The 26,039-nt window shown below is 42.9% G+C and overlaps 1 protein-coding gene across 1 annotated transcript in view; it reads left to right on the top strand.

The window, feature by feature from the left end:
• Window positions 1-22,021, top strand: part of LOC137041473 (adhesion G protein-coupled receptor F4-like) — a 39,366-nt gene extending 17,345 nt beyond the window's left edge. Inside the window, exons 2-16 of the mRNA XM_067417825.1 lie at window positions 3,187-3,249; window positions 13,107-13,166; window positions 13,513-13,613; window positions 14,177-14,241; window positions 14,349-14,503; window positions 14,588-14,785; window positions 18,414-18,614; window positions 18,722-18,865; window positions 18,960-19,135; window positions 19,236-19,406; window positions 19,784-21,130; window positions 21,409-21,450; window positions 21,605-21,667; window positions 21,760-21,826; window positions 21,912-22,021. Of these exons, the coding sequence (XP_067273926.1) occupies window positions 3,237-3,249; window positions 13,107-13,166; window positions 13,513-13,613; window positions 14,177-14,241; window positions 14,349-14,503; window positions 14,588-14,785; window positions 18,414-18,614; window positions 18,722-18,865; window positions 18,960-19,135; window positions 19,236-19,406; window positions 19,784-21,130; window positions 21,409-21,450; window positions 21,605-21,667; window positions 21,760-21,826; window positions 21,912-21,994 (2,886 nt within the window). The 5' untranslated portion in view covers window positions 3,187-3,236 and the 3' untranslated portion in view covers window positions 21,995-22,021. The remainder of the gene's footprint in view (window positions 1-3,186; window positions 3,250-13,106; window positions 13,167-13,512; window positions 13,614-14,176; window positions 14,242-14,348; window positions 14,504-14,587; window positions 14,786-18,413; window positions 18,615-18,721; window positions 18,866-18,959; window positions 19,136-19,235; window positions 19,407-19,783; window positions 21,131-21,408; window positions 21,451-21,604; window positions 21,668-21,759; window positions 21,827-21,911) is intronic.
• Window positions 22,022-26,039: the final 4,018 nt, after the last annotated feature.

Here is a 26,039-nt window from a genome sequence, read left to right as displayed (position 1 = left end):
ACAAGCCGCTAAGCATATTATATAGTTAGTGTATAACTTGTACCATATAGAGACGTCTTGCTCTAGTCGTTTTTGCTGCTGCTCCTGTTCAACTGCAGCCTCTGGGTCTGATTCCGGATCATAGATGTATGGCTGTATCTGATTAAAAGCCATATTTTTATTTTGAATAAAGTTTTTTTCCCGCTGTTAGGGATGACACAGCTTTACGACGCACTCAACTCAACACAATAGCAGCAGCGCGCACACGTCATTATTTAGCTCCGCTCACACGATACGCCCCCACCCGCTCGGCTTTTTTCGGAAAGACTCGGAACAGCGCATCTTTCTTATATAATTATAAAAAAAAAAAGACTTTTCGGAGATATGCAGGATGCAATGCTACTCTATAGGTACTCAAGATTGACATGACACTGACTGAAACTGAGTGTTTCACCCCCCCTTTAAACAATGGCTAAGTGGCTAAATGCATCTCGTTGTCATGTAAGGGACCTGTTCATGTTGGACAGACATTTTAATTGCATTTTGTGTCTGTTAAGAGGCACAAAGACACCCTTTACATTTATGCCGTTTTAGCTGAGTGGGGGCTCTGGGCATTAACTGTAATAACTCTGTGTTGCAAGCACCAATCCAGTGCGTTTTTTTTTTTCTTCTATAGACTGTACTCACAAAGGTATAACGATCAAGATAAACTTAAAAATTTGCCAGAGTTGTCCTTTAAGGACATCAAAACCTACAATAAAAATCCAGATAAGTGTACAATGTGATCTTTAACACCTTCTGTTGACTTTTAAAGGATTAGTTCACCCAAAAATGAAAACGTCTCGGTTACGTATGTAACCCTCGTTCCCTGACTGACGTCAGTGACTGACGAATGGGGGTTTCGCTTAGAAGCCTATCAACTTTGAGATCTAGGAAACGCCCAATGGCAGTGCCAATGCCATGGGCATGCGAGATTTGCATGCGTGATTCCGCCTACCCACATGGGTATATAAGGAAGTAGCTGGCATGATCGCATTATGTTTACCTGCTGAGGAGCAACAAGGGTTAAATATATAACCGAGACCTTCCCTTCCATTCAGTCACTCCGAGTAACATCAGTGACTGACGAATAGAGGGTCCCAATTTAATCACGCCACTCGGCTGTTTTCCAGTGCCCTGTGGAACCGCAAGTGCCCTGGCGTAAGACTAGTGTGTCGTCAGTGCTGGAGGAGCTCAGTTCTAGAGGAGAAGCTCACCTGAGAAGAATATCGCACATATCCAGTCAGTGGAGTTGAATGGCGAACAAGCGAAGACACCTGAGCCCAATCCATTACCGGCCACTAGTAGAAGCGAATACATAGTCAGATACAGGCTCCACTCGGAGATTGTAAAATCTGGCTAATGTGTTCGGTGTCGCGCAGCCTGCAGCTCTGCGGATGTCTGTTAGCAGAGCGCCATGCGCTAAGGCCCAAGAGGAGGCCACACTCCAGGTGGAGTGCGCCCTGACCCCAAGGGGGCATGGTCGCCCCTGCTGCTGGTATGCCAAAACAATGATGTCCACTATCCAGTGGGACAACCTTTGCTTTGAGAGAGCCTTCCCTTTCAGCTTCCCACCATAACAGACAAAGAATGAATGAATGAATGAGGCATTTATAATAGCGCTTTCATATGTACTACTGTACACCCAAAGCGCTTTACACTCATGTCAGGGGTCTCTCCTCAACCACCACCAGTGTGCAGCATCCACTTGGATGATGCGACGGCAGCCACAGTACAACGACGCCAGTGCGTTCACCACACACCAGCGATAGGTGGAGAGCTGGTCTGAGGTCCTACTGAGCGTACTGGACGGAGCAGTGCCAAGGCTGGGTCTGCCTCCTCCAAGGGCAGCGCTTGCAGGATCACCACCTGATCTCTGAACGGAGTTGTGGGAACCTTGGGCACATATCCAGGCCGAGGTCTCAGGATCAGGTCACCCTGGCCACCAGCCGAAGTGACGCCTCGCATAGAGAAGTCAGATCGGGGTGTGGCAGAGGGGACTCTCGCTCCTGCACGGAGCTCATTGAGTCTCGACCGCAACACAGAGATGGCCATATTCCCGCAGTGGGAACACGACTCATCCACAAGCACTGCCTGAGCGTGCTGAAAGCCCAAACACGTCAGGCAGTGATTGTGCCCATCAGAAGGTGGCAGAGACCGACCGCACCCAGAAGCACACGGGCGAGACATCCCTTAAAAGGACGTGCCACGTGTGAACTCTTTTTGTGAGAGGATAACCTCGCAGTCGATGCCGAAGCGCCCAGGGACCACACACCAACTGGATAATGTATCGTCAGACCAGCAGGCAGGAAGTATGCGATCGCTGGAACGCACCGTTGACACCAACACCGACTGGAAGGTCTTGTCGTCTCAAAGAACTGACAGATAATTCAGAAGGCTTTTGGAGTGAAGAGGTATGTAACTCTTGGCTCCAAAGCAGAAACATAATGCGAACATGCCAGCTAATTCCTTATATACCCACGTGGGTAGGTGGAATCACGCATGCAAATCTCGCATGCCCATGGCATTGGCACTGCCATTGGGTGTTTTCTAGATCTCAAAGTTGATAGGCTTCTAAGCGAAAAAAACCCATTCGTCAGTCACTGATGTTACTCGGAATGACTGAATGAAAGGGAACTGTAATTACTCACCCTCATGTCGTTTCAAACCTGTAAGACCTTCGTTCATCTTCTAAACATAAATTAAGATATTTTTTTATGAAATCCTAGAGGTTTCTGAACCATCCATAGGCAGCAATGTCATTCAGTCATTGCAACTTTCAAGGCATTTACTACCGTAGTTCAACCATGATGCAGTTCATGTGAGCACTACAATGCATTTGTATTAATGCAGCTTTAAAGTGTGTGTAATATGTAACACATAATAGAACCTTTTAAAAAGTTGTATCATACTGCACGAAGGGATTATGAGTCCAGGCAGTGAGTATTGGGAAATGAGTTAGTGAGGGAGTGAGTGAGTGTAGTTGGGAGTAGAGTGACCTCTAGTAGAAATCACAGGCACTCTCACTATTGATTGTAACACAAGTGAAGTTTCTATTTATTGTTTTAGTTTTCTAACCATTTATTTACGTTGTTCAGATGTCTGTACTGTTTATAGAATCATTTCTCTTTTGTTTTGATTGATTGTTTTTGGTGTCATCATCACTAGCACTACCAACACCCACGACAACTGCAACTACTACAACATCTACACCTACTATGACAACATCAGGTATGTACTGTTAAAAATAATGATATACCAAACAATGTATTTGACTGACAACACACATATTACTTTTTTAACAGTTTTTAGAAGTTAAGTTTAAAGGTCCCGTTCTTCTCGCATTTTCGAAGCTTTGATTATGTTTACAGTGTGCAATATAACATGAGTTCATGTTTCGCGTGTAAAAAAACACAGTTTTTTTCACACAATTTACTTATCTGTACACCGCTGTTCCCTTTCAGTCGGTCACGTTCGACGTACGTCAGAACTGAACCGACGAATTGGGATCTGACTTCAGAGACCTATCCACTTCGAGTGTATCGAGCATGTGATCCACACATTCCACGCTCCGCCCCGCAGCGCGGGTATAAATAGGAAGTGGAATGGCAGATCAATGCTTTTCAACTTCGGAGACGAACAGTAGTGTTTGCTGTGGCCACGAAGAGTGTGTAAATTGAGTCTCTCTGAAAGGAAGGAGAACTGCCAGTGCGGGTGAAACGGCGCTTCAGCGAGAGACCGATTTGACGTTGCAAGCGTTTGCATTCAAAGAGAGCAAAAGAGCTTTATTGTTGGTTCGCTGGGCGTTTTCCCTTGAGTGTCACACGCAGGCTTGCACTGTCGACTGCGTGCTGACCGCGGTCATCTCCCTGAGTGCTTCAGCACATCTAAAAGAGCAGTTTTTCCATTCTAAAAGAGCAACACGGTTTGACCCTGCGTCTTTTTCAAGATGTCATTCAAACCGTGCATTCCTGGAATGCAACTGTTTCCTGTCCTCATTGACGGCCACGATCGCATGTCAGATTGCGATCATGGGTGATTCATGTTCTCGCAGAAGAACATGGTCACATCGGCGCGTTGTTCGTCTCACCCTTTCTCATAAAAGGCTTGGGTGTTCAGCGCGCCGTGTGCCATCGAGCGGCCGGCTGACAGCGGTGGTTGTCACAGCAACCGGCGCGCGTCAGTCGGTGCTCTAGATGCGCGGCCGAGACTATGAAACCTCAGATGGGGTCGAGTCCCTTCGCCTATCCCCCGATCTAGTTCATATTCTGGTGTTACTGGAAAAAGGGCTACTTTGGCTGATAAGCGCTGGTGGCCTGAGGATTACAGTGGGAATTCCCCGCCGGGTAAACCCCTTCGGGCCCCCACTCCTCTATTGCATCAAAAGCATGCTGAGACTCTGTTCGTGGGTGGTACGGAGTCTCTCATGAGAACATGACCACGTCAGGGCATTGTTCGCCTTGCCTTCTTCATTGAGGCTTGAGCGTTCAGTGCGCTGTGTGCCGTTCTGACGGCCACGTTCACTGTCTCACATGCCTGCTTGTAGTGAGAGATGGAATCGCTGATCCTGAAAGAGAAAGGGTCTTAGCGTTTCATTTTTTGCTCTGGCAGAGGACAGATGTCAATTGCTGCATCGGAGAGAGGGAAATATGGAGGGCCAAAAGGGACAAAAATGAGAGAAAAAAAAAGTATAATTGTTTTCCCTCTCTCACTGCCCTCTGCCCTGCACGCACGAGGGTAGTCCCAGCCCAGGGGTTGTGCAGGAACTGCGTGCGGTGTTGGACCTCGCCCTAGGGGGCGATGAAAATCACTGCACGCTCCCTGGGTCAGGCGATGTCCACACTAGTGGTCCAGGAACAGGGGGCTAACTCGGCAGATATGCGTAAGGAAAGCCTGTCTGTCGGGCTGGCCTCCTCGGCGACACCGTCAAGAACTTTGCCCAGCAGTTCTTGGTGGCCCAGAAGCAGACGGAGGCGTTGCACCAGGGTGCCGACGACGAGCTGCTCGGTCGTCGGTCGCGGCGCCTCTGCCGGCTTGTCGCCGAGGGCATCCCCTCCTGCGTCCGCCTCCACCCTGCTAGAGCCGAGCAGCAGCCTCCACTGGAGGAGCAGGGTGCCGGGTGCCCAACCCGTCCAGGGCCCCGCTAACCGGCAGGCAAGTGCAAGGGGACGCGGCCCTGAGACGGACAGGCTGGGGAGAACAGGAGCTGCTCGGGGGGAGGTAATATTCGTATCCCTCCCCCACCCCCCCCCGGAGGAGGACCGGGGGGCCCTGACTGGTTAACGTTCTGCCACTGGGTCTCCGGAGTCCAGCGGTACCCACATATTCAGAGCAGTTTCCTCTCTCTCTGGGCCTCAGAGGGCCAGGTTGGACACCCCCGGGCCTTGCTACTTCTTTCCTCCCCTCCCTCGCCAGGGGGCAGTAGTGTGGGCATCGAGACCGCCCCTGGGCCTTCTCACCCACACTCTGCCCCAACCTGGAGTACTCGGACAACACTCCGGGCCGCCTTCGGGCCTCCCGAGTAGGGTCTGAGTGCCCCACCTCCCTGCCTTCGGGCAGCAGGCAGCAGGGTGGGCTTTGAGGATGCCTCTGGCCTTCTCACCCACTCTCTGCCCCTCCCGGGAACACTCAGATAACACTCTGGGCCGCCCACGGGCCTCCCGAGTCGGGTCTGATTCTCCCACCTCTCTGCCTCCGGGCAGCGAGCAGCCGAGTGAGCTCGAGGACGCCTCCGGGCCTTCTCACCCACTCCCTGCCCGCACCAGGAGTACTCACGCGACACTCCGGGCCGCCTCCGGGCCTCCCGAGTCGAGCCAGCGCACTCCGTTGCGCTGCCCCACCCCGGGCATGTCTGTGGTGCTGTTGGTCCCGCGCGGGCGGTCCCTGGGAGTGTGGCTACAGCTCCCTCGACCGCCCCGTTGGCTCATCAGTACCATCAGACTCGGCTACGCGATTCAGTTCGCTCGCCGGCCACCCAAGTACAAGGGCGTCCTCTTCACCTCAGTGCGAAGCAGCGACGCACGAGTCTTGCGGTCAGAGATCGAGGTCCTACTGGCGAAGGACGCGATCGAGCCGGTTCCTCCAGCCGAGATGAAGACGGGGTTCTACAGTCCCTACTTCATCGTGCCCAAGAAAGGGGGTGGGCTACGGCCAATCCTGGACCTGCGCGTCCTAAATCGGGCCCTGCTCAAGCTCCCGTTCCGGATGTTACGCAGAAACGCATTTTTCAATGCGTCCGTCCCCAGGATTGGCTCGCAGCGATCGACCTGAAGGACGCGTACTTCATGTCTCGATTTTTCCTCGACACAGACCGTTCCTGCGTTCTGCATCCGAGGCACGGGCATACCAGTACAAGGTCCTGCCCTTCTTGCTGTCCCTGTAGCCTTGCGTCTTTACTAAGATTGCGGAGGCAGCCATTGTTCCACTCCGAGAACGTGGCGTTCGCATTCTCAACTTTCTCGCCTAGTCTCGGGAGCAGTTGTGCGAACACAGGGACATGGTGCTCAGTCACCTCAGCCTGTTGGGCCTTAGGGTCAACCGAGAGAAGAGCAAGCTCTGTCCTATTCAGAGAATGTCTTACCTCGGTATGGAGCTGGATTTGATCAACCAGACTGTGCGCCTCACGGAGGAGCGAGTCAGGTCGGTGTTGAACTGCTTGAAAATGTTCAAAGGCTGAACAGCGGTCCCACTGAAACTTTTTCAGAGGCTCCTGGGGTATATGGCATCTGCAGCCACGGTGACGCCGCTCGGATTGCTTCATATGAGAGCGCTCCAACACTGGCTTCATGGCCGAGTCCCGAGGTGGGCGTGGCGGAGCGGCCAGCACCGGGTCCCAGTGACTCCGTACTGCCGCCAAACTTTCAGTCCTTGGTCAGACAGGACGTTTCTCCGGGCCGGGGTGCCCTTAGAACGAGTGCCCAGGCATGCTGTGCTGTTCACGGATGCCTCATCCACGGGCTGGGGGTCCACGTACAACGGGCATGCAGTTGCGGGTCTGTGGACGGAACCGCAATTGCATTGGCATATCAATTGCCTCGAGTTGCTAGCAGTACACTTGGCACTACGCCGCCTCAAGGGGCTGCTACGTGGCAAGCATGTACTGGTCCGTACGGACAGCATGACGGTCGTTGCGTACATCAACCGTCATGGTGGTCTACGCTCCCGTCGCATGTTCCAACTCGCCCGCCACCTGCTCCTGTGGAGTCAGAAGCAGCTGAGGTCGCTTCGGGCCATTCATGTCCCTGGTGCGCTCAACCAGACAGCCGACGAGCTCTCTCGGCAGCCAGCACCTTCGGGAGAGTGGCGACTCCACCCCCAGGCGGTCCAGCTGATATGGGACCAGTTCGGAGCCGCACAGGTAGACCTGTTTGCCTCTCCGGACTCGACCCATTGCCAGTGGTACTATTCCCTGACCGGGGGTACCCTCGGCACAGATGCACTGGCGCACAGCTGGCCCCGGGACCTAGGCAAGTATGCGTTTCCCCCAGTGAGCCTTCTTGCACAGACACAGTGCAAAGTCAGGGAGGACGAGGAGCAGGTCTTGCTAGTTGCACCGTATTGGCCCAACCGGACCTGGTTTCCAGAACTTACTCTCCTCGCAACAGCCCCTCCTTGGCCCATTCCCCTGAGGAAGGACCTTCTTTCTCAGGGACGGGGCACTCTATGGCACCCGCATCCAGACCTCTGGAATCTTCATGTCTGGTCCCTGGACGGGACGCGGAGGTTCTAGATGGACTACCACAAGCAGTCGTAGATACCATCTCTTCAGCTAGAGCCCCCTCTACGAGGCGCCTCTATGTACTGAAGTGGAACCTGTTCGTTGAGTGGTGCTCTTCCCGCCGCGAAAAACCCCCGAGGTGTTCGATTGGTGTCGTGCTTTCCTTCCTGCAAGACGGGTTGGAGCGAAGGCTGTCTCCCTCCACCCTCAAAGTGTACGTCGCCAAAATAGCGGCGTACCACGACGCAACTGAAGGTAAGTCCGTAGGAAAGCACGACCTAATCGTCAGGTTCCTCAGAGGTGCGAGGAGACTAAATCCTCCTCGTCCATCCTCTATACCCTCTTGGGACTTAGCTCTAGTGCTCAGAGCACTTCAGAGCCCTCCCTTCGAGCCTTTGGAGTCAATTGAGCTTAAAATCTTGTCAATGAAGACAGTGCTCCTGACTGCATTGGCCTCTATCAAGAGGGTAGGGGACCTGCACGCAATTTCGGTCAGCGAATCGTGCCTAGAGTTCGGGCCTGGTAACTCTCACGTTGTCCTGAGACCCAGGCCCGGATACGTGCCCAAGGTTCCTACCACTCCCTTCAAGGACCAGGTGGTGAACCTGCAAGCGCTGCCTTCGGAGGAGGCAGACCCAGCCCTGGCTTTGTTGTGTCTGGTCCGCGCTCTTCGCGCTTACATTGACTGGACCCAAAGCTTTTGTACCTCAGAGCAACTCTTCGTCTGTTACGGAGGCCAGCAGAAGGGAAAGGCTGTCTCCAAGCAGAGGTTAGCCCACTGGATAGTGGATGCTATAGTCTTGGCTTACCAGTCCCAAGACGTGCCTTGCCCGTTCGGGTTGCGAGCTCACTCCACTAGGAGTGAAGCATCCTCCTGGGCGCTGGCTCAAGGCGCCTCGCTGACAGACATTTGTAGAGCTGCGGGCTGGGCGACACCTAACACGTTCGCTAGATTTTATAGCCTACGTGTAGAGCCGGTATCTTCCCGCATCCTCGCCCCTGGTGGCCAGGAGCGCTAAGTGCCCGTTCCAAGTGTCGGCTTGCAACGCCACTCCCGCCCTCTGGGCCGGATACGTGCGTTTATTGTCTCCAGTTGTGTTCCCCGGGAAACCGGCTAACCCTGTCGAGCTCCTCCGTCACCCCATGCGGTGTCAGACGTTGCGGACCGTCTGACGCTAGGCCTGCACCCGTATGCTTGTGGAACGTGGTTGTAGGCTGGGTTCCATATGTAGCAGTTCCCTCACGGCAACCCCAAATGTGTATTCCTCCATGGTACCAGCTACCCTTCGGGCTAGCCCCGTGTCTTTCCCTTGACAGAGCCCGCTCTGTCGTCTCTGGGCGTGTTCTTTCCCCCCTACAATTAGGTTGGAACCACCCCAGAGACTGCCATATGTTGCACTACCCTGCCAGGTTAGTCCTTATGTGTATTCCGCCACCACTCCTTCCCTGAAGGACGTGGCCCCACAGCGTACTGTCTCCCGAGAAGAGCACGCTTCCCAGCGGTCTATGGTCACTCTAAGTGGGTCTTGCAGAACAGCAGTGACTGACCTCCCTGCTTGGAGCCTTGACTTCCGTACCATACTAGATGGTCCAGTGTGCTCAAGCAGGACGCTGGAAGGGCCAGCATCCTGGCGTTTTCCAGAGGGATCCCAATTCGTCGGTTCAGTTCTGACGTACGTCGAACGTGACCGACTGAAAGGGAACGTCTCGGTTACGTATGTAACCCTCGTTCCCTGAAGAAGGGAACGGAGACGTACGTCCCGTCGCCAGGTGCTGTGCTTCAGCTAGGAGCCCAGTCACGTAGTCGGCTCCTCAGTTGAAAAAAGCATTGATCTGCCATTCCACTTCCTATTTATACCCGCGCTGCGGGGCGGAGTGTGGAATGTGTGGATCACATGCCAATCTCCGATTGGCTCGTTTTTATACACTCGAAGTGGATAGGTCTCTGAAGTCAGATCCCAATTCGTCGGTTCAGTTCTGACGTACAACTCCGTTCCCTTCTTCAGCGAACGAGGGTTACATACGTAACCGAGACGTATTCTCTGTCCTAAAAACGGCCTGATGATTTCCTTGTTCTATGAAGTCCCTCCTTCAGAAATGCGTAACGAGTTCTGATTAGGCCAGCGCTTCCCGTGTTGTGATTGGACAGCAGCTTAGTGCACTTTGCCTGGAAAGGTCCCACCTCTTACCATAACGGGGAGATGCAAGCGCTTAATGTGCACCCCCTATTTTGCGTATTCTTGTGGGCGGAGGGTTAGTCAACAAACAAACTGTTCCAGTGACGTCATTCCTGAAGGAAGTGCAGGGGTGTAGTCCAAACCGGCCGTTTGCTGTAGGCTTTGAAAGGGAACTTCTGTTAAATAAAATATCTCGCTTGGCAGTGAACTTTGAGCTTTATAATTTTGCAGGTTTTATTTATGCTCTAACAGCAACATTACACACTAACTAAAGTTTGAAAGATGGAATCGCGAAGAACGGGACCTTTAATAATGATAGCTTTAAATTCAGCCAAAATGACCAAGTTGTTTTTGTTTTTAACTAGGGCCGGGACTCGATTAAAAAAATTAATCTAATTAATTAGAGGCTTTGTAATTAATTAATCGAAATTAATCGCATTTTAAGCGCATATAAATATTTGACCTGAGAACAATGAGAAGTAATTTTTCACATGTATTTTTAGTATACCATTGAATAATGACTGAAAACATAAGCTTAATCAACAAAATATTCTTTATTTATTTCAGTCCAGCAGACCAGTGCAATGTTTGCCATTAAGTTAACCAAAAGCATATTTGTGATATCTGAGGCTCGATGTGCTGCGGTGATACGCAAATTCCTTGTTGTATAGCTTGCACACTACCATGCTCTTGACGACGCTTCCATTCTTTCGTTTTTTAAAACAAAATTTCCCATCCACGGGGCCAAGCAAAGCAGTCTCATCAGCTTCTTCGTTCATGTTCACGCATGCCCTGCGTCTCAATCAGCTCCCTAGTTCCCTAGTCAGGGCACTGATCAAGACATAAGTCAATGGGCTGACTCCCTGATCAGTGCCCTGACTACTGAACTAGGGAGCGGATTGAGACGCACCCATGGTTTGTTGTTGTAGTTGTCGCGCTAGTTGGTGTTCCAGTATAATCGGTCCGTCGAAACTGATTCATTGAAAAACGTTCCGCGGTGCAAAAATAAATGCGGTTAAATTTTTTTGCGTAATTAATTAACGCGTTAAAGTCACGTAATTAATTAATCTTAATTAACGCGTTAAAGTCCCGGCCCTAATTTTAACTTTACAATTTTAATGGATGGCTTTGTGCAATTCATGATATTGCTTAAATGCAAAAAAAATGTTTTACATATTCAGAAATGTTCAGATGTTCATTGTTACTTGGATCATTTCTATTTTGTTTTGATTGATTGTTTTTGGTTTCATTATCACTAGCACCAACAACTACCACAACACCACTATTACCCCTTTTCCACCAGAATGAACTGGGTGCTAGTTTGGAGCCAGTGCTAGTGTCAGTTCTAAGTTGGTTCGACTTGAGAGCCTTCTAAGAACCGTTTGCTTTTCCACATGCTAAGAGCCACAACAGAGCCAGGTCTTACGTCATACCAGAGTCCTGCACGGGTCCATCCCAGACCCATTAATATTTGCCCGTTACCCGATCCGTGCCCGCAATAAATCACACACGCTAAAATCATTCCAATTAAAATGCTTTATTTTTTTTTATATTGCACTTCTCTCATCATCAACAGCATCATGAATGGGCTAAAGAAACAGGCTAAAGTGCCTTTATAGACTCGTTGTCAACAATTTTATATACTTCACTCACCAACTTTACTTTTACTTCATCCATTGCTAATCCTGCAACGCTCGCTCCATCTGGGCTACGAGTGGCATCAACAAATGTCGCAGTGGTGGTGACGTGATGGATCATATGGCATATCGTTGTTGCGTGTATGTGTAATGGTAAATTGGACATAGAAATTGTAATACATTATGTTTGGGGGGGAAGAAGGACGACCGGATCGTTTTGATCGTTTTTCGAGAACCGGCGAACATTTAAAAGACTTAACCAAACTAAGCGAAAGTAACGCGGCCCCTCACGGACATCTGCCGCCACGCACACACATAATAAAACAAACACAACTCAACGTAAAATCCAGGTCTGGTGATCTCTCGTCCTTATATGCCGCCGAGCTCCCTCATGAGAGGATTTGAGACCGGTGTGGCTCACAGGTGACACTCATTCGCCATCACGCCCCGGTCTCGCTCGCTCCTCCGCCTCGCCACAGCACAGAAAAATATTGCACATATTTTTCATCCGTGCTTCTACCCGCTCGCACGGAATTAATTATCCGCCCGCACCCCGCCCGTGTATTTTATAATTTATGTCACAATCCACCTGTTTTAGCCACTTTTATGCCCGCGGGTACCCGACCCGTTGCAGGACTCTCCTGCTAGCGAGGCAGCGGGAAACACACACACACACACAATTTCCAGGCGTGTTCTATCTAATGCATTGACGCTGCGCAGACCAACCCACATATGATATCCAAATACTGCGCGAGCGATTCAAAAGCATAAGGAGTCGTTGGCGCTCGCTCTACTTTGATGTCATACGCAATCAGTCTGCACAGCGCGCGCCGATGCATCTCGAACAAGCCTTCCCTCAGTGGCTCATGGCTTAATGATCCTACATCAGCATTAAAATGCCGCAAATCCAACGCATTTGTGCAGCTCTCCATGATTTGTATAGACAGAAATTACAATCCAGCAGCTGTTAGCTTGATTAGCTGCTATTGAAAAAATGGCGGTCACAGGTTTGTGTTCATCTTGTTGATCACGGTAACGCCGCCCCCAGCCTGTGACGCAAGCGGTTCTTACTTCTAGCCCAGCAATGTTTTGGTGTTACTTAAGAACCACTTTTCCTGGCTCGGAGCTGGTGCTTTGGCTGTGGAAACACAAAGAACCGATTTGAAACTAGGCTCTGGCTCTGATTTAGCACCAGCACTGCCTTGGTGGAAAAGGGGTATATGTACTGTAAAAAAAAAAAAAAAAAAAAAAAAAACAGATATACCACACAATGTATTTGATGACAACACACATAATATAACTTTTTAATAGTAATTAGAAGTTTTAAGTTTAAGAATGATAGCATAATTTCAGTGACCAATCCTATCTCTAATGAAGTGAAGTACCTATTTGTTATTGTTTTTTGATAGATGGCTTTGTGCAATTCAAGAAATTGCCTAAATGCAAACTTTAAAAAACACTGATTTATTGTTAGCATGTTCAGAAATGTTCAGATGCTCTTTGTTTATTGGATAATTTCTCTTTTTGATTGATTGTTTTGGGTTTAATTGCCACTAGCACCACCAATACTTACAACTACTTCACCACCAATACCTGTAACTACTTCACCAACATCAGGTATGTACCATATAAAACTAATTACCAGAAAATAAATATAATGACAAAACATATAACAAATGTTTTTAAAATTATTAAAATGTCATTGATACCTTCATATATTGATAGCAGTCCTGTCAACTCTTTAAAGTGAAGGTCTAATTTTGCACAGAATTTAGTTTAAAGCAGTTTTTTATGTAAATTTGCTTACTGACTAGTGAATACAATAAAAGTTAGTTTTATAGTTACTGACATTATTTTTACCTTGCTGATTGTCATAAATATGGTGAATTAACAAAAACATCCACATGACTGAAATAGATGAATAAATGCACTTATTTTTTGTTGTTGTTGTTTATGGTTTTAGTTCGTAAATGGTCAATGACAATAAATAAAGATTTTGATAGCAGCCTCAGCGACTCCACTGATGATAAGTTCAAACGTTATGTTAATAAAATTAAGTTAGAGGTGAGTATTTCAAATTTTACATATTAAATATATTGATTGTTTATGCGTAGTTAGAAAAGAAAAGGACGTTTAACCCAAACATGAAAATGTTGTCATCATTTACTCACCCTCATGTTGTTTCAAACCTGTATGAGTTTCTTTCTTCTGCTGAACACAAAACAAGATATTTTAAAAAGAATATGGGTGGTAACCAGACAGTTGAAGGTAGCCATTGATTTCCATTGTATTTTTTAATTTTTATTTTCCTGCTATAGAAGTCAATATCCACCAGCAAGTTTGATTACCCATATTTTTCAAAATATATTATTTTGTGATTAGCAGAAGAAAGAAACTCATACAGGTTTGGAACAGGTTTGGAAAGGATAAAATGTTCCATGTCAAATGTCAAAATAGACATTTTCTGAGGATATATGATTAATTGTCAAGCTAAATCACATTTGATAAATAATTCATAAAAAACGATATACGTCTGGTTCTTGTAATTTCATCTTGAAAACTATATTGTTTATTTCAGTTTTACCATAGGTCTAGCATACTTACTAATCTACACTGGTTTTTAACAGATTGATAAAAGTTACAAAAATGTGTCTTCCTACGTTAGTGGTTCACTAACCGTGACTCGCTTCAGGTAATGTCTATGATCTGAACATTCACTCCAAAATTTCCATTTGAGTTTTTGCCTCATGTTAAAACAGCATCTTCTCACATTGTTGTGTTTTTTGTGTTGCTCCATAGGCCTGGTAGCATTATAGCAGACTTTGAATTTCAAGTAAAAACTAACAGCCTCAGCGACCCCAACGGCAATGACTTTTCATCAGCAAACTTAAATGTTTTTAAAGCTCTTGAGAATACAGAAATCCCTTTAGTTCAGAATCCTTTTTCTGAAAGTGGTAAGGGTTGTCATTGTCTAATTCTTAACATTTTAAACATATTCATATTCTCCTTCATGAAGCTGTATACATTTTTGCTTTCAGTACAAACAAACCTGTCAAATGCTGAAAAATGGTATCCTTTTCAAACAATGAAGCTGAGATGTACTCGCCCAGAGTCTGTTCAGGGTGCAATGACATGGAGAGTGAATGACCAAGATCCTACAATTGACACCAGTAAATACTTCATTTCACCTGACAGTACAACTCTAACTGTACACAATGCTACTGAGAGAGACAATGGTGAGTCACACATAATTTATCTTTGTCCTTATTTATCTTTGTCCTCTCTATCAGTGATATCTTACATGACTGATTGATCTTGTCTTGTTTCACAAAAGAGGGCACCACAATGGTATGCAGGTATACTTATTTTAAAAAAATTCTCATGTCCAGGCCTGCACTGACCATCGGGAGCATTTGTTATTTTCTTTGTTATTATTTAAATTATATATTATTGCCTTTTTAATTATATATAATTGACCCAATGTACTAAAGTGATAACTTTTTAATTTGGCCTTCGACAATTAATCAATAATAAATCATGAAACGGTTAGTCTTGACTTGCAACTCTACGTTTCGTTCATGTGCGCTCTGTGCGTCTGCTAAGTGGTTTCGAGTGATTAATGTGAGGGACTCGAAGAAGCTGAGGAAGCAGTCAGGTGGAGCATTGAGGGAAAGTAAAAAAAAAAAAAGTAAAATGTAGCAAAATGACGGGCCTCTGCAGGACTTCAAATGCAGGTCAATTTCACATGTAAATATGCTACAGTGGTTAAGTAAGGGATAATGTACACCCAGCCGGTTGTTATCGCAGAATAAGCCCTGGCAGAGTGATCAGGAGTCTTGCGTCACTCTGAAAGGGCTTATTCTGCGATAACAACTGGCTGGGTGTATATTATCCTGCTTGTTACAAGGCTTGTCTCAAGTAATTTAGACACAAAATATTGTCTTACGCAAAGCTTCTGTGAAGAAAAGTTCCAACCTGCTTTAAGCCTTTATCTATAGCTGAAGATTTGTTTTTACTTTATGTTGAAATGAATGCTGAAAGGGTTAGTTCACCCAAAAATGAAAATTAGCCTATGATTTACTCACCCTCAAGTCATCATGGGTGGATATGCCATTCTTCTTTTTGATGAATATAATCGTTTTTTTTTTAAAGTCCTGGCTAGCATAAATCTAAACACGGCTCCTATGTGTTAACAGAGGCCTTCTGTATCGAATCCAATCGATGCAATTGTGTAAGAAAAATATTCATATTTAACATTGTATAAAGTAAACCTTATAAGTCTTCCATTGAAACCCATGGCGATTACGTTTTTTACAGCCACCACAAGATGGCGCCAGAATGTCAACAACAGCGTTAAGCAAAAAGGCTGACTTCAGGTTGAATGGGACACTTTTTCCCAATCATCTCAATGACAAAACGTCTCCCAATCAACCTGAATTCACCCCCAAGTAGTACCGGTCAAGATAACACATATTATCCAGATGAGCAGTGTTATTCATTTTGGTGGTTGTTATCTGGGAATAACATGCCGCTGGAATGCGCGACTGACCAATCAGAATCAAGTATTCCACAGAGCCATGTAATAAGATAAAATCACAACAACATATTGTCCTAACGTGATACTTTAAATTTACAAATTTAAGATTTTTTTAAATGATGGCCTTACAAAAACTATGGTTCTCCTTTCTCTGTGGTTTCAAATAATTTTGTGGGTGTATGGGATGGCCTGGATAGGTGTGAGATTACCCGGCCTGAAGTCCAGCCCTGCTCATGTCATTCCAAACAAATGACTTTCTTCTATGCAGCACAAAATTATAAATGTTAATGCGGTGGTGATGGACAAGCTGACAGATGAGGTCAGACAGGAATCTCCATGGACTATGATGTTTGCGGATGACATCGTGATCTGTAGTGAGAGCAGGAAACAGGTGGAGGAAAGTCTAGAGAGGTGGAGGTTTGCTCTGGAGAGAAGAGGAATGAAAGTTAGTCGCAGCAAGTCAGAACATGTGTGTGAATGAGAGAGAACCAAGTGGAACAGTGAGGTTACAGGGAGAAGAGGTAAAGAAGGTGCAGGATTTTAAGTACTTAGGTTCAACAGTCCAGAGCAATGGGGAGTGTGGAAAAGAGGTGAAGAAGCGTGTGCAGGCAGGTTGGAATGGGTGGAGAAAAGTTTTAGGTCTGTTGTGTGTTAAAAGTGTACCAGCAAGAATAAAAGGATAGGTGTACAGGACAGTAGTGAGACCAGCGATGTTGTATGGTCTTTTATGGAAAAGACAGGAGGAAGAGCTATGTAGCAGAGTTGAAGATGTTGAGGTTCTCTTTGGGAGTACATCAGAGATGTGAGATGTTTTGGAGACAAAGTTAGAGAGGCCAATTTGAGATGGTTTGGACATGTTCAGAGGAGGGAGAGTGAATATATTGATAAAAGAATTCTGAGGTTAGAGCTGCCAGGCAGGAGGTCGATAGGAAGACCAAAGAGGAGGTTTATGGATGTAGTGAAGGAGGACATGAAGGTAGTCGGTCTAAAAGAAGAGGATACAGAGGATAGGACTAGATGGAGGAATGATTCGCCGTGGCGACGCCTGAAGCGAACAGCCGAAAGAAAAAGAAAAGAATGTACTAGCCAATCCAGGCCGTTGAGGTCTGAAATTACAGAGAGAGAGAAAACATTGCAAAAATGTATCAGAAATTGTTCAAACCAATTATCTGCTATATTTTAGCCTTCTGAAAATAGTCTTCTGAAACCATTCAATAGTTCTGTGAGATGAATAGACCTAAATTTAAGCTGTTCAGTAAAGATCTTGCCCTCTACTTTCCACATGCACATACATTCAAACTGCGCCACATCCAGGACAGCCGTAGTAAGTGGACTGTTAAATCTCTATATAGGGAAGACTGAGCCTATAATATTAATTACCTGTCCAGTCACAGTACTCGGTTGATATTAATAAATCCGCTTTTCCCTTTGTACTGTTCATAAACTGATATCCTGTGTAGTTACAGATGTATTTGAGATGTATTGTCACTTTTATACAGTTTATCAGTTTAGTTGGAAAAATATACACAATTTAATATCAGGTAATAGAAAGTTCACTTGAATTGCAAATAAAGTGTGATTAGTATGGCAAAAAATAACATTTTGCTCAATTCACAAGCATAAAGTTTGCTGACTTAGATAGATGCGTGAATATACACTTGGATATTAGTGTAAGGGGCAAATTTGGGCACTTTTATGCCGGGTGTACACAGAAAGATAATCAAGGTGATCTTGGGCCGATTTCTTCCCTTCCGACAATCCTAAGTAAAGTTCCGACTATTTTGATGGTTCTGCAGATTATCTTGTCATATTTTCCTGTGGTGTGAGGTGTGTTACGAGTGATTGAAAAAAAATTGAAAGAACGATGGAGCCACCCCAAACTTGAACCATAAATTTTTAACATGTATTCAACAGAAATCCTGACACAAGGACACAAGCACGCGCACTATGGAGATTAGCACGTGAAACAAAACAATATACCAAATCAGAAAGCAAGCTGCGATGGAAGACTCACCTCCAGCTTGCTGTAACCAAGGGTTTTTTTTTGTCTATGGCTGTAACATGTACATTTTATTTTCACACTGTCTCCATGACTTCTTCTAAAGATTTTCCTTTTCCCCTGCAAATTTCCTGTACAAAGCATCCCATACACTATAATTTCTGCTTGACGGTCATTCGCCATGTTTGTTTACTTGAAAGTCACGTTTGAGATGTTTTAGTGCGAGATATTTTTTTTTTGTAGAAAGTAAACCACTAGATTTTTTTTTTTTAGCTTTAGAAAAGAATAACTTAAAAGTTACATATGTATGCAATTTTTTCACTTGCAGGTAAATACTCCTGTATTATCGAAAGGCCCTCATTACCTTATGTACAGTGGCAAACGATATTTCTTGAGCCACGTCCCAATATCCTGATGAATATGACGAAGAGAAAGATTCAGTGTAATGCCGAGACAATTCGACTGTCTTGCTGTGAAGATAATTATGATGTTCTGTGGGACGAAATCAATGGGATGAATATTTCAAAAGGTTTGTACAGATATTTATATAATTATTATCAGTTGCACTGGAGGAAAAAAAGCCTCAATATTCTAAATATGTTCCAACTCTTGTATTTACCCATTTAATGCAATCAGATGGCAGCTGTCTCATATTAAAATATCAAATCCAGAGTGATAATTGTGGGGAAAAAACCTTTACATGTCGAACCAAGAACCAACCAGCGCTACAAACTTTCAGTTACAGCTGGAACAGTGTCACAGTTAACTTAGTTACAGGAGGTGAGGCAAAATTGTTCTTTACATAATTCAGAAGCAAGTTCATTTATCTGTTTCAGCTGTATTAAACAAATAATCGATTTTTGCTGACTTACAGCATTTGACTGTAATGACTACCATGGAGTTGGAAACATTGATGAAACTGTAACGGGAGCCTGTGAAAAAGGCAAAGAAGGCACTATAATTTATAAGTGTTCCCTATCAAAAAAATGGGAAGAATTACAGAATGACTGTGTAGTTAAAGTAATCAAAGACCTTCAAAGGAAAGTTGAGGTAATCTATTGTTGTCTATTTAATAGTAAAACATAAAGAAAAGAAACTATGATCCACTTTAAATATTTCTGAAATGTCTTGTTTTTTAATTGTAATTTAGGGCTTGGGTGTGGAGCAGATACCAGGGTTTGTGGCTCAGCTCAGTAATGCTACATTACAATATAATCAGGAGATAACACAGTCTCCTCTCACTGTCAAAATAATAGTTGGGATACTCGTAAACATTGCTAGTCTCTCAAAAAAAACTGCCATCAATAAGATTGTGATGGAGGTATGTATATTCAAGTGTGTTTGTTTTTTGTTTTCTTGGCAAATTGTGCGTTCCTCACAGAAGAAAAAAGTGTGTTGTATAAAACTTGTATAGCTTGTATAAATTTTTTGTTGTTGAATACAAATAGCTGCTAACATGTGGCCAGTATTTTTCATTAGCAAAAAGATAATGCAAATCTTTAGTCATATTGATGCATCATACATCATTTTCTGAAACAATCTTTTGATTCTCTTTTATAATTAATTGAGAGTTAAATGTTTATAATTCATTTTAAAATCTGATTTTTAAATTCTAAAATGTCTATTCAATTCTGGTTTTGAATAATATTTATCAGATGAAATACAATTGTTTCTACTAAGCATGAATTTATTTTACAGAATTTCCTTCAAACAGTGGACATCCTTGTATCAAATGAGACCAATAATTCATGGGGAACAATTAATAAAATAAGCACATCAGGAGACACCAGCGTTAACCTTCTGGGCGCTGTTGAGAATATAAGTAAACGTCTCACAAATGACACTTTTGCGATTAATAGCACATCATCTCTTCAGTTAAACAGAACAATAGTAAATACATCATATAGTGGAATATCAAGCCTGCCAAACTCAAGTACTGAAATTCTGATACCACAGGTTTTTGGACCAACTGCCTTAACTGTTATAGTATTCACAAATCTCGACAAAGTCCTACCTACTAGAAATACTAGTAATAATGACAGCACAAACTCAGTTTCCATCATCAATGGAGATGTGGTAATTGTTAACGCTAACCAAACGCTTAGCAACATTTCTTTTGCCTTTGGCATTACTAATCAGTCTTTGGGAAATCCTCAGTGTGTCTTTTGGAACTTCAGTCTTGACGCATGGGATTCCACTGGATGTAAAGTAAAGCTCTCAGTGAATACAACAGTTACGTGTGAATGTAACCACACAACCTCTTTTTCAATCCTAATGTCACCATTTTCCAATCCTCACAAAGCCTTAGCCTATATAACTTACATTGGTGTTGCTATTTCAATGGCCAGCTTGATTTTGTGCCTCATTATTGAGACTATCGTATGGAAGTCAATAACGAGAAATGACACATCCTACATGCGACATGTCTCCATAGTCAACATTGCCGTGTCCCTGCTGATCGCAAACATCTGTTTTATCATTGGAGCCGCAGTCGCAGAACAAGAGCAGCCAACATCAGTTGTTCGCTGCAGTCCAGCGGTTTTCTTCATGCACTTTTTTTACCTGGCTCTTTTCTTCTGGATGTTAATTTCAGCACTGTTGCTCTTTTACCGGACAGTCATGGTCTTGTCCCAAATGTCAAGGGCCAGTATGATGGCCATCGCCTTCATAGTCGGTTATGGTGCGCCTTTGCTCATAGCGGTCATTACAGTTGCGTCGACAGCTGGACCACAAAATTATATCACGAAACAATATGCATGCTGGCTGAACTGGGATGAGTCTAAGGCCCTGCTGGCATTTGTGATTCCAGCTCTCACTATTGTAGCCATAAACCTTGTGGTTTTGATTGTGGTTCTGTATAAGATGTTGAGGAGAGGAGTTAGTGCTGCAACTCAACCAGATGAGAAACATGCCCTGGTGGTCATTGCCCGATGTGTGGCCATATTGACTCCTATTTTTGGATTAACATGGGGATTTGGAATTGGAACCATGGTGTCCCGGGAATTAGGCATTCATGTGGTGTTTGCACTCCTCAATTCACTGCAGGTATCACTTTGTCTTTCTGTTTTGAATTTTATATTAAGGTTATATTTTGGTTATTATATTATATTAAGGTTATACTTATTTATATGCTTACTTTAAAGCAATAATTGTAATGCAAATAATGCAGCAAGTATAATATTCTGTACTTACAGCAATCTATTTTAAAGCCTCACAAAAATGCAAAAAAATATTTCTAATGTTGTTATAAGTATAACACTGAGCAGCATTACAACTTGTTTTACTCATAACCTTTTCCTCTTATATTTGTAACCCTTCTGCAGGGATTTTTTATTTTGGTGTTTGGAACGCTTTTAGACAGCAAGGTATGAATTATGAATTTTTTTTTTTTTTTTTTTAGCTTTTACAATTTGACAAACCATTGTGTAAGTCACTGTGTCAATCTTTTTGTTTAAATGATCTTAGAGGTGTTCAGTTCTACTGCAGTCCTTTAACTCATTTTGTCACATCTGGTTACAGACCCGTGAGGCACTGGCAGGAAGGCTGTCACTAAGGAACTTTGCCAGCTCTGACCGTACCAGGGTAAATGACAACAAAACAATGTGTCTGATCCATTCTTCCTAATAATTGTTGTACTCAGTTTACAGCTGATATCTCAAATCTCTACATTACAGAGTACTAGTGAAGGACCATCATCTTCAAGTGGACCAGGTTTCTTTCAAAGGATGCGTAGGAGAAGAAGTATGTTTCACTATTAAAATGTATAGATTTTGTATACATAAATAAATTATTAAATAAATAAATATTTTTTTATCATTATTTGCAGATATGTACAACATATCTTCAGATATGCCTGCAGCGACATCTTCAAACATCTCCAGTGGCTCAGATACTGTTATGAATGCATAATCAACTACTTTATTAACTATCAGTATATGTGATCTGTTACTAATTACTGGGGAAAAGTGTTTTTATGTTCTGAAATATCAATAAAAATGGCTTACAGTCTACAGATCTAATGTTTAATCAAGGATACATTTTATAATAATGCTGTGATTTGAATGCTTGTGTGGCATCCACAAAGAGCTGACAGAAAAAAGGGTTTTCAAAAGAACAACCCCAAATAAACCATCCCTTAAAGGTGCAAAAACACTGTTTTGATCTTCGACTACGCCACCCTGGGAATTTCACCCAGAGAATATTACCAACGCACAGGTTCCCTACTAACGACAAGGAGAATGGAGACACAGGTATTCAATACAAAAAAATACAAAGTTTATTACAATTCTTTAAAATAGAATCTCAGGCACAAGAAAAGGGAAAAGCCTCAATCTATTTTTAAAAGAACAGAAGCTGCGGCCTCTCCCAAGAAATGCTTAGGCAAAAGGTAACCGTTCCCCCTCACACTCACTGCACACTCACACTCACAGCACACAGGCCCCAGTGAAGTGATCAGTCACGGCACACGGTGTAAACACCACCACCACAGAAGAGAAGGGAAGCATCAATTTCCCCACGCAGGAAGGCCGCAGCTCCTAGAGACAAACACTCCACACACACACAAAAGAAAGAGATGAATCAGTTGCATGAACAGGCAAGTGAGTGTCAATTGTTCATCCACCGCCAGCCCTTAGTAAAAGGAGACCTTACTGGCTGAGGTTTTTCACAAAACAACAAAAATAATAAACAACCAATTTTCAATTAAACCAAAAAGTGGTTGACCAAAAAAAGGAAGTTGTATATGGACATACAAATCAAAGTTTCAATTAAACAATACACAAAATAAATCAAAACTCAAAAAAAAAAAAAAAAAAGACAACTACAGGTGTATTATACACAGTTCACAAATCAATAATTAGGCCAGGATTCAAACAAGTGATCCAAAACAAAATTATAAAGAATGAAATAATGAATAATTAATGATAATGAACACAAACAAATATCTTAATCAAAAACAAAGAATATAAGGATGAAAATACAACTCGAGCAGCATGTATCAACACAACTATGACAAAACAGCGGTGACGTCACTGCACTGACTGCAATCCTCCTGAAATTCACACAATTTATTAAAAAGACAATTCATGTTATTCCTTTTAACAGGGAAAATTTAAATGCGAACCTACCGTCACTAAGCTGCGGAATCCGGTGTTGTGCCAAAATTCGACTGCCTGCCAGAATCAGACTGACCTCCGCGTGCACGCGGATGACGTCATTCGTTTACATTGGTGCAGCCAATGAATGTTTGTGTTGCCTTTTATTTTTTTTATTTATTGTATGTGGTTATTGCGTCCTTATGTTGATAAACATTCTTTGTTAAATGTCTTGAGAAAATACTGAATTGTTTTGTATTTTTGAAATTTAATTTAAAAAAGACGAATAAATAAATAAATAATACATAATATGTTCTTCAAAGCTTCTTGTAACGTTAAAAAAACGTTAAGAAATAGTAAAAAGTAGCCTAAAGTTGAACTGAAACGAATACTCCACTTAGGGATATGGTGTTGTTGTTGTATTGGTTTTATCAACGCAAAGTATAAGGGAATGTGAATTAACCCTAACATCCTAAGGACATTTTGTGTGTGTGTGTGTGTTTTTTTAAATGTCCCCATGTTAGTGCCAAATGCATACATTTTGGCAGAAGTGTGTATTTTTATAGGAATGTTTATATTCCACCCGTATATCCTTTCCTAAATATTTGACACAATAAACACAGTTACACTAATAGGGCCTTAATGACAAAACGTCCCCATTGAAAACAGCAATTTTTAATCAAAGGCCATTTAGCCATTTTTTGGCCATTTAACTAAAAATTATGTGGCTTTGTTCAAAACTAAGTTCAAAAACTTTACCAGATGGCACAAGCATGGTTTGGCCTATACTTGCTTTATCCTGTTTTCTGCTTCTGCTGTATTATACTGTAGCTTGATTAAATTATGCAGCTATAATTGTGTGGGTAGGCTATGTTGGTGCCGATATCAGAGTGTAGTTATGTGTGTACTAAAAAAATTGTGTGCATATAATGTTTGAGAGAGAAATGATACTGTACTGCGAATAACTAATCCCACATGTTTCCCAGTTGAGCTTTGCTAGCATCTAATGGAAAAGGTTTAGTACTGCGCCCAAATAAAATCTGACTGAAAGCTCACTTTTTGAGAGATCAACCTCAAATGTAGAACACAATTGTTTAGATTTATTTGATTTTATGAGTTCAACTTCAACATGTTTTATAAAGTACATATTTTATATAAAAAAAAGCATAAACTATTCTCATAAACTTTTCGATTTCTATTAGTGCAAAATAATCCCATGTGCATTTTTTTTCTGCTTCGTTCTGTACATAAATTACTATAATTTCTGCTGCCTATTACCCCCTGGCATAGCATATCAAATATAATATAAATTTTACAACAGTACACTGTAAAAAATGTGTGGTGTTTTTTGTTGGTTTAACTTAAAAAAGTAAGTAACCTGGTTGCCTTAAAATTTTGAGTTTATTGAAATTAAAAATTTGAGTTGATAAAATGAAGGAAATTAGTTTAACTGAAGTTTCACAAACTAATTTCGGGAGAAGCACGCGCAAACAATTAAATCTAATCAAACACAGGTGGAGCAGGCTCAGATAATTAACCCAATTGGAACACAAGAGGAGCACATTAAACTAATCAGTTAATCAATGATAGGAGGTGTATATAGACAGCCGATTTACCTTCCTGTCATTGACAGTTTCTCAGCATCCCACCACCACCCCTTCTCCGCACTTACTTAAATCAACTGCTATAAATATCAAAACAAATCACAAATTGCAATCTAGTTCTAAACTATCCATGTCGGGGGGGGGGGGGATACTCTGGGTTCGGGCAAATTTTCCGAGCCCGGAGCCCTCCCCGGACAGCACGCCAAATACGCTTAATCTTTACTCTATTTAAACTCGTGAACTCGTGAATAAATAGAAACTCAAAATATTTTTGAATCTGAACCACATAAAATGATAAATCATGAAAATAGCACTATTTGGCATGTTTCACTGCATCATCAGAAATAACACACACATAATTACCCAATATGCTTACAAAATCTTTTAATAATATTTTAATAAAGGTTGTCGAATCTCAAAAAATGTTCATTGTATTAACTCAAAATTTTAATTTCAATGAACTCAAAATTTTAAGGCAACCAGGTAACTTTTTTTCTAAATAATTTTTTACAGTGTACACCTGAGAGTGTTTGCTCAGAAGACTGTGACTAGACAAAAAGGAAAGAGTTTTCCACTGGTCCAGTATTATTTCATCAGTATAAAAAATGTACCTGCCCAAATTATTTTGCCCTCTACACCTCTAAATATTTCTGGCTGTGAAATGAGTTTGATGAGAAGATTGTGTCTAAATATATTGACAAAATATAAAATGCTGTAAAATATTATTACAATTCAAGATAATATAATATTTTAATATAGGCCTACTTCACATGTAATTCATTCCTGTGATCAAAGCTGAATTTATCATCATTAATTCAGTCTTCAGTGTTACATGATCCTTCACAAATCATTCTCATATGAGAATATGATAATCTCATATTTGATGCTCAACAAACAGTTATGATCATTATCAATGTATTTTTTGTGGAAACCGTATTACATTTGTCTTTCATGATTTTTTGAATAGAAATAGAAAAATCTATTTTTTATATCACATGAAATACTATAGACCTATTGCTCAAGTTTTAAAGCTGACGTTCACTGTGTTGAGTTATAGGCCTACATATGGTTGCTGTTATTTACAACCAAATAGGCCTTACAATATTACTTTTGTTTTTTTTTTTAAATGAGAAGATTTGAAAGCTTGTTGTGGTGTAACTTGGGAGGATTGATTTGGTTACAAAAAAAGCTTTGAATACAAACAATGTGAAAATTTATTTATTTATTTATTTATTTATTTATTTGTTTGTTTGTTTG

This window comes from Pseudorasbora parva, chromosome 15, assembly GCF_024679245.1.
Source record: "Pseudorasbora parva isolate DD20220531a chromosome 15, ASM2467924v1, whole genome shotgun sequence".
In the NCBI taxonomy this organism is placed as follows: Eukaryota; Metazoa; Chordata; class Actinopteri; order Cypriniformes; family Gobionidae; genus Pseudorasbora; species Pseudorasbora parva.
The sequence above is the reverse complement of the archived record's forward strand: the minus strand, read 5'-3'. Positions and strand labels throughout refer to the sequence as shown.